At 43.5% G+C, this 15,813-nt stretch overlaps 1 protein-coding gene across 3 annotated transcripts in view; it reads left to right on the top strand.

Moving 5' to 3' along the window:
* The first annotated feature begins 992 nt into the window (after positions 1-992).
* CSNK2A2 (casein kinase 2 alpha 2) overlaps positions 993-15,813 on the top strand; it is a 38,729-nt gene continuing 23,908 nt past the window's right edge. The window contains exons 1-4 of one of the 3 annotated variants that reach the window (XM_044760765.2): positions 993-1,201; positions 1,999-2,110; positions 12,500-12,601; positions 14,976-15,026. In XM_044760765.2, the coding sequence (XP_044616700.1) occupies positions 1,098-1,201; positions 1,999-2,110; positions 12,500-12,601; positions 14,976-15,026 (369 nt within the window). In that variant the 5' untranslated portion in view covers positions 993-1,097. The remainder of the gene's footprint in view (positions 1,202-1,998; positions 2,111-12,499; positions 12,602-14,975; positions 15,027-15,813) is intronic. The other 2 variants (XM_044760767.2, XM_070500223.1) reach the window with 2 other exon arrangements.

The raw sequence follows: 15,813 nt of genomic DNA, 5'->3' as shown, positions 1-15,813 counted from the left end.
TCCCTTCAGGCAGGCCTCTCGTAACCCTCCTGCTCTCCGTCCTCCGAAACAAAACCAGGGTGTTTACGTGGTCTCAAAGTATCTCCCCACAAATTGCTTATTAATTACAAAGGGAAAAACAGGAACTTTACAGTGAGCAACCTGGCCGACTGGGGGCGGGGCGGGGGGAGGGGAGGGGGAAGGGTTTGTGAAGAGGGCTCTGGATGCAGAGGGCGGGGAAGTCTTGGGGTTGAGGAGTCTCTGGGTGAGAGGACAGGGTCCACTGCAGGAGAGGGGTTGTCTCTGGGAGGGATGGAGAAATCTTGAGGTGCGGCGATTCGGCGTGATAAGAGCGAGTCCTCGGGGAGGCGCTTGATGGGAATAGCTTGGGTGACAGGAGGGTCAGAATAGGGTCAGAATGGGAGGTCGGGTGCGTAAATTCCGGATGACTACAGGGTAGCGGGCTTGGGGCAGGGGTCTGCAGGACAGTCCTGAAAGGGTACACGTGGGTAAAGCTGTAGAGCAGCAGTCTGTGGGGGCAAGGGGGTAGGCCCTTTGGCGAGCGCGGTCGGCCGGACTGAGGATGGGGAGACTGGCGGGGGCGCGGGGGGCGGGCGGCCGTGGGCGGGGCCGGCGCCACCCGGTCGGTCCCCCCGCGCTGCAGGGGGCGCTGTGAGCCTGGGCGGCCCCGGGCGGGCGGTGGCCGCTCCTGGTGAGCGCGGCCCCTTTTCCGGGTTTCCTCCTCCTCCTCCTCCTCCTTCTTCGCCGCCGCTGCCGCCGCTGCCCCTTTCCCGGCCGGCGGCTGCCGCTGCTGGTGCCGCCGTCGCCGCCGCCGCCTCGGGCCGCGAGCCGAGCGGAGGCCGCCGCGGAGCGCGAGCGCCGCCCGCCCCGCCGCCCCGCCGGCCGCTCCAGGGCCGGGCCGGCTCGGCCGGCGCCCCCCGCGCCCCCAGCCCGCCTGCCCCCGCGGGCCCGGCCTGGCGCGGCCGCCCGCCGCCGCGCTCCTCCTCCTCCTCCGGCGGCCCGCGGCCCGCCGCCTCCTCCGCCCGCCGCCCCGCGCCCCCAGCCGCGCCGCCGCCGCCGCCCTCTGCGCCCCGCGGCGCCCCCCGGTCCCGCCCGCCATGCCCGGCCCGGCCGCGGGCAGCAGGGCCCGGGTCTACGCCGAGGTGAACAGCCTGAGGAGCCGCGAGTACTGGGACTATGAGGCTCACGTCCCGAGCTGGGGGTAAAGCCGCCGCCGCCCCCCGCCCGGCCCCTCGCCCGCACCCCGCCGGCCGCCCCCCGCGCAGGCCGCGCTCGCCCCCCGGCCGTGGGTCTCGCCGCCCGCCCCTCCCGGGGACCTGTGCTCCCTTGGGTCTGGGGTGCGAGAGAGGGCCCCCCACCCCCCGCACATGTCCTCATACCCCCCTTCTCGTCCCTTTCTCCCCGCCTTGCACCCCGTCTCCCCCTTACCCGCAGGAATGCTTTCTTACCGGGGAGAAGGGTAGGGTCCGGGGATCAGAGCCTGGTGGAAGTGAGGGAGCAGCCCTTCCTCCTCACACTTCTGCGTTTCTATTGGGGTGGGGAGTCAGCAGCTGTCCTGTTGAGCTATTAAAATTCTCGGCCTTTTTAGTTTTTTTGAAATGAGGCTGGGTGGGAGGAAATTTTCTAAAGCCGTCCAGATTCTCAGAGCTGGCGCTGTGTGCCTTGAGGGTGTGAAGGATCGTGCTGTGGAGCCCTGGGCAGAGGGGCACCCTCTGAGCCTCCAGGATGGATGCTTTGCTCATCCCTCTAGCTTGGCTCCGAGCGGTGCCTTCCTACCTCATCTCCCCAAGTTAGGAGGGACCAATTAAGTTAGGAGCTGTGTGCAGAGTGAAGGGAGCCAAGTTTATGTTGTGGCTTTCATTTAGGGAATGAGTTGTGTGACGTGTAGACACTTCCAAGTGCCTGATTAATGGAAGCGGCTGGATGGGGTTGTTTAGTGGGCACAGACTTGGTTAATCCCAAGTCCTGGCATTGATGTGTCGTTCTTGCCTTTGACAGTAATCAAGATGATTACCAACTGGTTCGAAAACTTGGTCGGGGGAAGTATAGTGAAGTATTTGAGGCCATTAACATCACCAACAATGAGAGAGTGGTTGTAAAAATTCTCAAGGTGAGTGTTTTATGAGGTGCATTAAAATTTTTTTTCCACAGGGCGGAAGGATATAAACTACCCCAGCTGCACTCTAGAATGAGCAGTACAGGCTCTAATTTTACCTGTCTGATGTCCTCCTCTATTTCTTCCCTTGCTCCATTTTCCTGTGAACTTTCAAGAAAACACGCAGACCTGTTTCAAATCTAGACGTGATAGTTCAGGACCATCCTTGTTTTGAAATGTAATTATGGACTCCCCAAAGAGAAAATTCCAAAGGGGCTCCATTTGTTCCAAAGTACGTAGGTATTCAGAAGAAAGGAAAGCCTTTTCATGAAGATCCCATTAGTCCAGGGGCCCCTTGAGCACTCCGTTTGTTATTCTTGTTGCCCTAAGTTATTCCAGAAAGAAAGTTGGAAAAAATTGGAGCAGCTTCAAGGTTGAGTTTGAAGCCTGAGTGGAGGGAAACACCTCGGTCGATAATCACTTGTTTCTTCTTTGGTGGTCCAAGTTTCGGGTGGGTGGATGTCGTGAGCCAGTAGGGCCAGGAAGGTTCATTGTTGCTTATCAGCTAGTAAAAGTGAAATTGGGAGCCGTGGAAGACTACACTTACAATCACGGAAATGGTAATTGGAGCAAAGCAGTCTTAGTGTCTGGTTTAGCAGCCTAAGTTTGATAAGATACACCTTTTGTCATCTCTTGGATCTTAATGAGCGTGAAGAGTTGGCTAAATTCTCCTTCAGATAACTGTGTAGCTTTAATATTGTTTTATAGGGTGTTCTAAAAAGTGATTCTTAGAATCATTTAATGTGTCCGCATCATTTAGTGAAATATTGAGAAAACCAAAGAGTAATTGATATAAGCAATTTTACATAGACAAGATTTCCGATGTGGCCATTTTGCAGAGGCTCTGATAAGAATGTGGGATTGAAAAGATGTTTTTGTGTCTTAAGGGTAGGATTAGGACAGCTGTGTCCCTGTTTAATATCAGGTGGCATACACTGTCTGAAAATCACCTCTCAGAAAAGTGATCAGCTCTGTTACTCAGTACCATCCTCGCTTAGTGGTGAAGAAGCGGAGTTGAAGTAGAAACTGGCAGTTATTTGTGCTGTTAGAAACACTGGGGGTGAGGAGTGAGGAATTGATACTGGAGATGTGGAATCTGACTACACTCTTCCCTAAATTTGAACTGCACTTAGAAAGTCACATGTTTTTGTTTCTTTACAAGCATAAATATTTAAAGAAATGCTCCCTTCAGAGAAGTCACCTGGGGAAGCCATATAATTTTTTCCCTTATATATAAGCATAAATGTTTTTAACATAAGCTGCTTAAAATCTTTCTGGGCAATAAGCAAGGCATAAATTGAAATTAGGAATAGCCATATTCCACTCCTGTGCATTCAGAAGAATGAGCTGCTGACTCTAAAGCAATTCCAGAAAAATGTCTCAACTTTTGTGCCATGGCAGCATTTTTAGAATAAGTGCAAATTCCCATGGTGTCTTTTTTGAAAGGAACAGCATTCAGGTGTACATATAAGAAGCAACAGGGGCCAGCCCAGTGGCGCAGCGGTTAAGTGCGTGTGTTCTGCTTCTCGGCGGCCCGGGGTTTGCCAGTTTGGATCCTGGGTGTGGACATGTGGTAGGCATCCCACATATAAAGTAGAGGAAGATGGGCACGGATGTTAGCTCAGGGCCAGTCTTCCTCAGCAAAAAGAGGAGGATTGGCAGCAGTTAGCTCAGGGCTAATCTTCCTCAAAAAAACCCCCAAAAACCAAAAACAAACAAACAAACAAAAAGAAGTAACAATATGCTCGTTTAGGAAAGCTTGGCATTGCTCTAGTTATCCTGCTAGAGAACTTCATAGGGTCAGTTGCTGGCTGGTTTTTCCTCCGCTCTAAAGATTCGCAGCATATGTTTAGGGAACCCAATGTGGAAGCTGAAGATTATTTTTACCAAGGAGAAACCTAGGCATGAAGAAACTTGCCTAACGTCACTATGTTGAAATGACCCTTAGCCAGAACTCCTGTGTCCTATTTCTTCCTGGCTGTGACTGCTCATTTTAGCGTTGGATCTTAACGCTGAGCGCAGAATAAGTTCCAGTGTTCTGGAATAAGGTTTGGGAGGCCCCTTGATGCTCTAGTTAACGAAGTGTTGTTTCTTGTTTCTTTTCGATACAAGTTCTTTTCAGGGTGCAGCCTGAATCACCTTGTTTCCGTTAGTGAAAACCATACTCACTTCTTTCTATTTTTCAAAGCCCTGTGGCATTTCTATGCAGATTTTGTTCCTATCCGAAGGATGGGGTAAGAAACTACTAATGGTATTGTTGTGGTTTTCTCATTGGTCTGACAGGCTGAAGTAAAGTAGGTTAAAAGTATTGTTTTTTTAAAAAAGAACAGGGTCTTTATCCAAAGTTGCCCTCCCCTATTCAGATAAGTTGAAGTTATGGCTAATATCTACTATTGTGGTGTTTGCTAGCTGCTCATAATTTGGAGGAATCTAGAAAAAGCTTCCTCTTCATATAGGCCTACTCTGTGTCCGCTGCAGGCAGGAACTTACATATTATGTGCACATAGTGACCGAGATTGAGGGCACATTCTGCAAGGAAGGGGCTGTCTTCCTTTTTAGTCCATGACATTTCCAGTTAATCCTTTCCAGTATATGGATGGTTGGATGATGAATGACCACAGAGGAATTTTATATCGTTTAATTTGCATCAGTAGATTTTTAATATTTTTTTATTAAAACATACTGGGGCTATTAAGATGTTTTAGGAATTTAGAAATTGGTGAGGAAAATTTTATTGTCTCTCCTGAGGTGAAATTCTGAGGCTGAAACCTTAAAACTTTCCAGTCAAAAGGGAAGTTATATCTTTTTTGACAGAAATTGTTTTGAGGAGAAAAAGAAGGAGTGGTGAGTGGTAGGGATTAATATAGCAGGGCAGAAAGCCACTTTAGTGCCTGAAGGTTCATCTTTTGATTCTGAAAAATCAGTTTTTCAGTTCCTTTGTAGTACATCTTAGGGAGGTATACACAGAAATAAAAGTATTTAGCCATTTTAGACAACTTTTAGCTTTTGTGAGCACACCTGTGTATGGATTTCAGCACTTCTTGGGGTGTTTGGGATCCTTCAAATTACACTGCTATTTCCTAAATAGAAGGAGCAATACTGTTTTTTAAAAAAACAAATGTACAGTGTTTTGAACTCATGCTACGGTGACTTGAAAATTCTGATATAAAGCTTCCTGTTGATAGTCTTATTTTATACAGAACTTAGCTATCCATTTTTTCCCCCAAAATTAAGTTTCAAGCCTAAAACAAAGACTGATGGTAATACAGATTTATTTTATTTTATTTTATTTTATTTTTTTTTAAGATTTTATTTTTTTCCTTTTTCTCCCCAAAGCCCCCCGGTACATAGTTGTGTATTCTTCGTTGTGGGTTCTTCTAGTTGTGGCATGTGGGACGCTGCCTCAGCGTGGTCTGATGAGCAGTGCCATGTCCACGCCCAGGATTCGAACTAACGAAACACTGGGCCGCCTGCTGCGGAGTGCGCGAACTTAACCACTCGGCCACGGGGCCAGCCCCACAGATTTATTTTTTAAAGAATGTTTAGCATGTTTGTTTGTAGATATTTTTTAAATTTTCTGCTGTCAGGACATAGTGTTAAAAGAAGGATGTGATGACTGTTGATTACAGATCCTTGTTAGTTACTTCATAGTGAGCTGGTGACTGTCTAGGTTATATCAAAATGATGTTTTCTTCTGCTACTGATATGGTGCTTTCTCCTTTATTTCCACTTTTTCAAGTGTTAAGTTTTTTACCCTCCATTTAATTTGTTAAACTAGTATACCAAGACATCATCTTCCTGAAACAAGACATTAGTATTAATTTATGTAAATTTTTTGTGATTTCTAGTTTCCACAAATGTATCATTGTATAAAAATAGTTAAAACAATATTATTAAAAAGTATTACTAACATTAAAAATTACATAAATTTTAAAAATTGTGAACTGGTCAGTGCTGTTTCTAATATTGTGTTTGTGGGCTCAGAGATTGAGAGTGTGGTTAACCTGTATAAAGCAGAATTGCAGAATATGGGAGCATGGAAACCATTGGAACCCAAAACCTTTTTTTTGTTTTCTGGTGAGGAAGACTGGCCCTGAGCTAACATCTGTTGCCAATCTTCCTCTTTTTGCTTGAGGAAGATTCTTGCTGAGCTAACATCTGTGCCAGTCTTACTCTGTTTTGTATGCAGAAGGCCACCACAGCATGGCTTGATGAGCAGTGTGTAGGTCTGCACCCAGGATCCAAACCCATGAACCCCGGGCTGCCAAAGCAGAGCATGTGAACTTAACCACTTTGCCACTGGGCTGGCCCCCCAAAACCCTTTATTATAGATAAACCAAGACCCAGAGAGAGCATGCAGTTTGCTCAGGGTCACATGGTTAGGGAGTGGAAGCATTAGGTTCTGTCCCTGTCATGGAGTCTTGGTAGATGTGAAAAGCACAGTCAGGACGTTTGCTGGATGTCTGACTTCACGCGCTGAACTGTACTGGAAAGATGGATGAATACTCCCTGGAAGTCAAGTGAAGTTAATTTGTTTCTAATGATTTTTGGAGTTGTTCTTCTGAAGGGAAATACTTGACTTTGGTGGGTTGCTAGTTGAAGTGTGGAACAGATGAGTGCCCAGAGAGCTACAGGGACCTGGACAGGGGTCTCCGGCTTGTATCCACAGCAACATGTTTAATGCATAAGCGAAATGTTACTTTCCTTTCTTGGTTTGAAGCCGCAATAACCAGTGTTTTTATACTTTTTTATCCCCTGGTTCCTCCAGATCTCATCACGATCACTTGCCAGATTTTGGGGTCAACAGTTTTACCCCTTTGATACATTAGAGTGTATTGGAGAGTGAGCCATGTGTGAAAAGACTATCTTGCTAGAGAGTACCCATTTTCATGGGTAGAGCATGGATCCAGATGGTTTTTAGAGCCTGGTTTTAGGATCTGCCACCTCATCATCAGGGGTATAGTGTAAGCAGTACTGTAAATGGAGAGCAGGAGACTTGGGTTCTAGAACTAGCTTCTTCATTTATACCCGCTTGACTCTCTTGTCTTATCTGTAAAATGGGTATACCTTTCTTGTTTAACTCACAGGGTTGTTGGGAGAATCAGATGAGATGTGGATAGATGCTTAGGTAGATAGATGAGAAGTGCTGTAGCAATCTACAAAGTGGTTTTCTTTCCCGATTGTGGCCCTGGACGTAGACTGCCTGGATTCAGACGTTAATTCCCACACCTGGAAGCTCTGTGACCTGAGCAGCTGTTTAAACTGTCTGCCTCGGTGCCCTCGTGTAAAGTTGCATTAATAGTACTCATCTCAGTGTACAATTAAATGTGGATTAAATGTGCCTAAAACGGTGCCTGGCACACTTAGCAATAAAATTTGGCTATAATAACTGTATTTGAAATTGGGCCAAGTGAATGCTTCTAGAGGGCAGAACCAATAATAGAAAGGACTGTACCATTCTCTTGATAAGATTCAAAAGGCCTGCTGTATGCCTCACTTTTTTAAAGAAAAACATTTTAAATTATGAGAATAAACAGTTACCTCAAGGAGTTCATAACGTAATTGGAAAAATGAGACTTGAAAGATTAGGAGAAAAGTTACTGTGAAGAGAAAACATTGTTCAGGTAACTGTTTATATTTAGGTCAGTTGCAATAGATTTTAGAGATGCTACCAAGGTAATAAAATAAATGCCATTGTCCAGGCTGAACTTTTTTCCTTATTCAACCTTCATTCCTGGCACCCGTTATTCACTGTCATTGTTTATTGCAGGTGATGAAGTTAATACCTTAGTGGAGCAATCGTTGCTTTGGTAGTGGAATAAAAGTAATCCCATGGGCCGGCCCAGTGGCCAAGTGGTTAAGTTCGCATGCTCCACTTCGGAGGCCCAGGGTTTCGCTGGTTCAGATCCTGGACGTGGACATGGCACCGCTCATCAAGCCATGCTGATCCCACGTGCCACAACTAGAAGGACCCACAACTAAAAATGCACAACTATGTACTGGGGGGCTTTGGGGAGAAAAAGGGGGAAAAAAAAAAAGTAATCCCGGATTTGAAAATCCTAAGCTGTATTCCTGCCTGTCCTGGATTGATCAGTTCAGTTGCGCTTGGAAAGAAATTTCAACGGGACTTTGCCTGTTAATATTTGCTGGGATTTATCGAGGTCATAGTTCTTGTGCTCATGGTAGATGTTAGTTTGCAAATTCAATTGCAATTTACGCCACTGGTTGAAATCATTCTCAGATCTGGCTCTTTAAAAATCAGCTCTAAGCAAATAAATAGGACAGATTACTGACTTATCAACTATTGCGTTTCCAAGCCGTTCATCACTAAATTTGTCTTTTGTTTTAAAATTTTCTAATGTTGGTGAATAGGGAGGAGAAAAAGTACCTTACTCTTGGATTACATTTAACATGTTCTTCTGAATAGCTGGGACTCTTTACCATGTGAGCAGAAACCTGGAAAGATTCTTCCTTCCTCCCTCCCTTCCTCAGAAAATTTTAAATGAGGTTTTTCCCTTAAAAGATTCTCTCCAGGTGTGTGCCAAAATTCGTTTATTATTGAAACTTGATTTAATACTTTAATTTCTTCTTTTAGCTTTTTGCCATTTTACCTACTATATTTTGAGTAAAAAAAAAAACAGCTCTTTTTTTGGTTTGGAAAACGTCTAAACTGATTCAGTTAAATCTTTTTAAACAGATATTCTCTGAATTGGAATAAATAAACCTTAGGTGGGACAGACTTCTTAGCATGCAGGATGAAGTGATGAAATCGTCATGGAAATGTATGTGTTTTCTCCACTTTGTGTAACTGGTGGTGAATGAGTGCAGACACTGGGCTAAAGGGTCAGAGCATCCTTATTTCTGTAAAAATTTGTGATCAGTGAGTTTCTTTAAGTTGCCAAGGGTCCTCCCTTACAAATCCTAGTTCTGTTTATAGAATTAAAGTGATCACTTTCACTCTCTGGGAGCTCATTGGTCTTTTAGCTTTTCTAGCATCTCCCAGGTTCAAAGGGATAAGCTTGAGGCTACAGGGAGTTACTTATAGCCTGGTTCCTGTAGGGAATAGGTGCCCATGCTTTGGATGGGGGGGTGTGCTGGGCTGTCAGTCACTTTCCTTTTTTACAGTCTCTTGGTTTTTTGTCAGTATGTGAGGACTCTGGCTGCTGCGTGGCTCCATTGTTCCCCTTCAGAATTGCCCTCCTGTCCCCAATTTCTAGGCTGGGAAGTTGTTGGACAGGTGACCATTGGGCAGCAAAATATGCTTCACTTGCTATGTGTTACCTTTAGATAGAATGAAAGATATCTTAATCTTAACTGGGTTATCCGGGAACGGTGTGCCTGCCTGACCTGTTGCTGAATAACAGGAGAACAGAGCAAGCCTTTGGGGCACTGTCATAGAAGCGGCTTATTTAATAATGGGTTACCCTCTACTAATGCACTGTCACAGGGTGGGGAGGAGGGTTTTTGGTGTATACAGGCTTCTGGCTGGGGTAGTTTTTTTCCCTGTTACCACTCCCACAGATTTGTCACTTCTTTCCAGTAGTGGATAACAACTCTTGAATTTTCTTAGATTGGCTATACTGGTAGCATTGGCTGAATTTGTAGATAGGATAGCCAGCTTTTATTTTTCTTTTTACTTTTTAACATAATTTCAGACTTGTAGAAAAGTTACAAGAATTCCCTTATGTATCTTTCACCCACATTTCTCAAATGTTAACATTTGCTTTATCCTTTTCTCTTTTATGTATATATACACACACACACGCACACAGAGCTGTCCCTCAGTATCTGAGGGGGTGGGGGTCGGGGGGGATTGGTTCCAGCACCTCCTGCAGATACCAAAATCCTCAGATGCTCAAGTCCTTTACTTGGCCCTCCAGTGGGTTCCACATTTGCGGATTCAGCCAATTGCGGATTGTAAACGTAGTACTGTGTAATCCACTGTTGTTGGATCCTCAGATGCAGAACCCGCAGATACAGAGGGCCGGCTGTGTGCGTGTGTAGAGTCATGCATCATATAACAGCATTTCTTTCAACGATGGACGCATACATGACATTGGTCCCATAATATTAGTACCGTATAGCCTAGGAGTGTACTAGGCCATATCATCTAGGTTTGTGTAAGTACATTGTGATTTCACACAACAAAATCAGCTAACAATGCATTTCTCAGAACATAGTCACTGTCGTTAAGTGACATGTGACTATATGTACATCTATATAATTATATTTATTTTACGTTTCTGAAGTGTTTGAGAGTAAATTGCAGTCATCCCTACTGTAGTGTGTATTTCCCCAAAAAAAAGGACTACATAACCTCACAGTGCCGTGATCAAAAATCTGAAATTAACATTGATACACTGCTATTAGGGAATTACAGCCCCCATTCTCATTTGCCGGTTGCCCTTATAATGTTCTTTATAGCAAAGGAAAATCCCAGGTCATGGGTTACATTCAGTCTTCATACCCTTTTAATCTGGAACAGTTGTTCAGTCTGTGTGTTTCATGATAGTGACATTTTTGAAGATTACAGGCTACTTGTTTTGTAGTCTGTCCTGCTGAACCAGCTGTTTGTTTTTTTTTTTAAAGATTTTATTTTATTTTATTTTTTTCCTTTTTCTCCCCAAAGCCCCCCGGTACATAGTTGTATATTTTTAGTTGTGGCATGTGGCATGCTGCCTCAGCGTGGTTGATGAGCAGTGCCATGTCCTCGCCCAGGATTCGAACCGACGAAACACTGGGCCGTCTGCAGCGGAGCGTGCGAACTTAACCACTCGGCCACGGGGCCAGCCCCGTGAACCAGCTGTTTTTTGATCAAGTTGTACTTCATGTTTGAGTGCATCATCTTCCCAAGGCATTGAGCTCCCTAATTATGAAAAGGGGAATAAGGAGTAAGATTCCTAAGTGGAGATGGGGAAGAGACACAGTAGGCAGATCTGCTCTACTAGGCACCCTGACACAGTGGAGTGGCGTGATTGTGGCAGCTGGCTTGGAGGAGCGCAGCTGGAGTCCAGTCTCTCGACTGTGCACCCTGTTACAGGTGATGCAGGAGCTCTGTGTTTCGTAATCTTCTCCCTCTCTGTTTTGTTGTATGTTCAAAGCTGTAGCTTAGTGACCAACAAAGGACGAAGGTTTCTCTGGCTTATGGCTGTGTTATATCTCCCTCCTTCCACCACCACATACACTCCGGCTTTTTGAGTCTTGTTTCATGGCAAATCCACTGGACTCTGCCTGTACTATTATAAAGTGTCTCAGTGATGGAATACTTCTTTTCCTTAGTTACGTTTCTCCCATAGCCACACTTGGGAAATGAAAGCACAGTGCCCGAGAGAGGCCTGCAGAGTCAAGCTGTCTAGATTTGAATCCTGCCCCAGCTCTTTACTATTAGCTGTGTGACCTGGGCAAATAGGTCAACTTGGCTGAGTCCACTACGTAAGAATTTTGTAAGGATGAAATATGATTTGCTACTAACTAGAAACTTGAAAATAATAAAGCTAACATTTATTGAGTGCTTACTATGTGCCAGTCACTGTTCTAAGTACTTAATGAAACAGAACCGATTGGGCAATGCCTGTTTTTCCAGAATGACTTTTGTTCTTCAAATGCTTTCACCCATATAAGACAAGAAATAGCATGTGTAATGCTAATGTTTCTGATGAATGTCTAGTTTTCCTCTCCAGCAGGTTGAAAGGCTAGCAGGTGGCAGAGGTTTCAGTCCCTGCTGCATTGGAGATCAGTTTTCTCCTTTGCTGACCCATCATCTCTTGCTCTAGGAATGGAATCTATTGGGGACTTTTACTGGCTCTGTGCTGATTTCAGATTCTAAATCTTAAGGAAATGGGAGTGGTGACAGGAAATGGGAGCCAGCAGCTGGGAAACAAGTTTGTAACTTGATGTCGGTGAACTGGTCTTCACTTCTGGAAGACAAAATTACATGAACTCGTGGGAAGAGCAGGTGTTGCACCATTTTGTTTCAGTTTTTCCATTTGTGAGTGCGTGATGTACAGCTGTTCAGAGCTATAACGTTTTCCATTTGGCAGTTATCTGGTAAGCATTTTATTTTTAAAGTATGACATGGGTGTTCAGAATTTTTAAGTGCCTTAAATGTAACTACTTAAAGATCTGACACATAAGCTATATGAGCCTGTAAATTATTTATCTTAATCTTGAAAGTTCTTATTCGAAGGCCCATTTTATCTCAACTTTTTTCTCTTGTAATTTAGACATGCTCTTTAACTGTGCGAAAGATAGTGCAGTATCTATTTGATTAGCTAACATTGTTTTAAAGTTTTATTTATTAACTTCAAAAGGAGTCTCACTTCTGATTACTCTTGTGTATTTAAGCCAGTGAAGAAAAAGAAGATAAAACGAGAGGTTAAGATTCTGGAGAACCTTCGTGGTGGAACGAATATCATTAAGCTGATTGACACTGTGAAGGACCCTGTGGTAGGTGCCTCATGGGGGGCGGTGGGGAGAGTGTGTGTGTGAGGGAGAGCGAGAGTCATACACACAGAATCTAATAATAGTGAGAAACATTATATAGAGGGAATGACTGATTGTCTTCACTACCGAATGGTTTTGAAAACCTGAAAAAATTATGGTGGCCCAATGATAAAATAGCCACCGCTACTTTTCTGGAACCTAAAAGTGTATGTAGAAAAATCCCTGTCTCAGGTTTATCACCTCCTTATTTTGATTCAGCCCACAAACGTTTGCTGAATATCTCCGTTAAGCCCCTGCTTTTCTCCCAGTTTTGAAAGCTCATTACTGCCAGTTAAGCATTCTTTTACCTCAGTTAACTAAGATTGACATTTGAAAATCTGGATTTACAGAAGGAAATATTGACTGTCTCTATGTGGACACCTGACATTGAGCACTGGCAGGTCACAGCCCCACAGACCCCGTGGGGAGGCAGTCTTGCTGTTTCTTGTACTAGTCTTTACTCAGCATCCATCATTAGGGCTCACATTGTAGGTGCAGATACAACTGAAATATTTTTTGTTAAAAATACTTGATTTTTAGCCATTTTAGATGTACTGTTTAATTCTGTTTCCTCTCCCTGGGGAGTAACTTAACCTCAAGTGTTTATTATTAGCTAAGGTTTTTTTGTACCACTTCCCATCCCATTTCTGTTCTTTGCCTTTCTACTTCAAATATTTCACTGTTCTCTCATGAAAGCTTTTTGTTTAAGAAGTAGATCTTTGCTTCTGTCTGCTAAAGACATCCTCATAATAATGTAGTGGCTACATTATTATGTGTTGAATGCTTACTGTGTGCCAGGCACTGTTGTGAGTGTTTAACTGTATTACATCATTTAATCCTCCCAACAGTCCAGTGCGGTAGGTACTGTTATTATCCACATTGTCCAGATAAGAAAACTGAAGTCTACGGAGGTTAAATAAGTCGCCCAAGATCACACAGTATTGTTGAACTGAAGAATAAGGAAAGTTTTTCCTTTTGGACCCTGGAAAGACTGAGAAGGAGGATTCTGTGCTAGATTCTATCTAATTGGCATTAAAAATATATCCCAGCCTGATGAGCTCAGATTGATTTTACAGTGACTAACGCTGGACTACGTAACCTTTGAAAGTGGCTTATAGTGTGAGCTAGTAGTAGTATAGTATTATACGAGGAGCATCATTTTGCCTTTTTTTTTTTTAACAACTTAGCGATACCCGTCTTACTATTTTTGTAGTTGTTACTTAAAACATATGTGTGTTTTACATGATTTGTAACACAGGTAAATCGAAGTGGACATAAACCAACAGAAATCCCTCATCCCGTGACTTATAGGGGAACAGGCCTGCTCCCAGCATGTAGAGAGATCTGGTCTTGATAAAACTCTCAGTCTTGGGCAAGTGAGAAGTCCTTTGACCAGGACTGCTGCTCGTTTTGGTAGAGACCTGCATGCATGTATTGTGGCCTGTTTCCTAGGTAGCTTTCACCTGCTTCCTTGAGCAAAACTTCCCAGCCATAAAAATTTCCAAAATGAAAAAAATAAATAAAAATAAATCTTTTTGCTTCTGCAACCCTTTAAGCCCCTGTTTTTCTCCCAATTTTGGAAATGTATTACTGCCAATTAGTGTTATTTTACCTTACTTAAGTAAACCTGACATATGAAAATCTGTATTTACACAAGGAAATATTGAACATTTTGTACTCATTGCATTAAAGATTATAGTCTTTAAAGATGCTTGATTACATATTTTTGGGGAACATGTCTACTTTGTGAAGGAAGATACTCTCTAATGGTTTCTAGCCAAGGCAATAATTTCACATTACAGCTTACTGATAATCATAGGTTATTTTCCTTTTGGATCCTGAAGGACCTATGATAGATACCCAAGACCTGTCATGTTCTGTAAAATGCATCTGGCTCATTAAACCAAGATGAAAACATGTCACTCTTTTAGTAGTTGGCAACTGGAACACTGCAGAGTATAAATCTTCACAGAATGTGCCAGGCCCACTGACAGGTTGGTTAGAGAATACGTCTCTTTTTATAAGGGAAGAAAACACTTTATTATGAAAAATGTCAACCATTACAAAAGTAAAGTGAATAGTATAATGAACCTCCCTGTACACATCACCCACCTTTAGCAGTTAATCAGTTTGTGGCCAGCTTTGTTTCATCTATACCCTACCCACTTCCCTGAAAATTCCAGACATAAAATTTTAAGAGGATACTTTCTTAATAGGCTCTCCCTGATGAGTGAATCTCTTTTTCATCTAAGTGAGATTTGGGGGTGGGCCAGTATGACAGAAGTCAGTTACATTTATTGTTTGAATACTTATAAAGCATTAATATTCTCTCTTGCAGTCGAAGACACCAGCTTTGGTATTTGAATATATCAATAATACAGATTTTAAGGTGCGTATATACTTTTTCTTTATGGCATGGGGTCAGAGGGGTATGAGGAGGTGGTGATAAGTACTGTTGATACTCTGGAACACAAGGGGCCAGGAGGGGCCATTGGCGAGAGTAGGACATAAATTGGATTCCTGGTAGCATGTGTACAGGGCGCAGAAAGTGGTCAGGGTTCTTGCTTTTGGTGAAATTACTCATTACCCTTTGCCTTACTTACTCTGGGAATACTTGCTGGGCTGGGTCTAAGCTAATGCCTCATCTATAACCCTCCTCCATTAGACCACATAATTTTAGATGATGTTAACTTTGATTTTTGTGGAAATGTTACATTGCTGACAGAAAGTGATAAAACAGATACAGGGCTCCTGTGAGAAGAAGCAGTACATTGGACTCAAGCTGTCAGATAGTGTGTGTGTTTATGCACCCTGTATACAAAGCAAACGACATGGAAAAGCCAGTTAATAATCACTGCACTTTAGAAAAGCCCTGTCCTGGGTTATTTACGCTTCTTGTATTTATAATGCACATTAATTTAGTCTTTGAAGCGTTCTTCTAAAAGCAAGGTTTTGAGCTAGTTTTTCATGAGTTTGTTTTTATTGTTCAAATACTGCAACCTTAACTGCTGGTAGGGTTTCAGGGCCAGGCATATTGGACATGGTAGAGTGTTATATGAAAACCAATATAAAAACAAAACCGTGGTGTTGATTTTTAGGGGCATTTATAGAACTGTTAGGTGATTATACGTCTGTCAGTGACTAAAAGGTTTGTGATTTTGTTGTGAGGGAAGATA

The sequence above is a fragment of the Equus asinus genome, chromosome 28 (genome assembly GCF_041296235.1).
Source record: "Equus asinus isolate D_3611 breed Donkey chromosome 28, EquAss-T2T_v2, whole genome shotgun sequence".
In the NCBI taxonomy this organism is placed as follows: Eukaryota; Metazoa; Chordata; class Mammalia; order Perissodactyla; family Equidae; genus Equus; species Equus asinus.
Note: the sequence above shows the minus strand (reverse complement) of the source record. Positions and strands in the feature narration are given on the sequence as shown.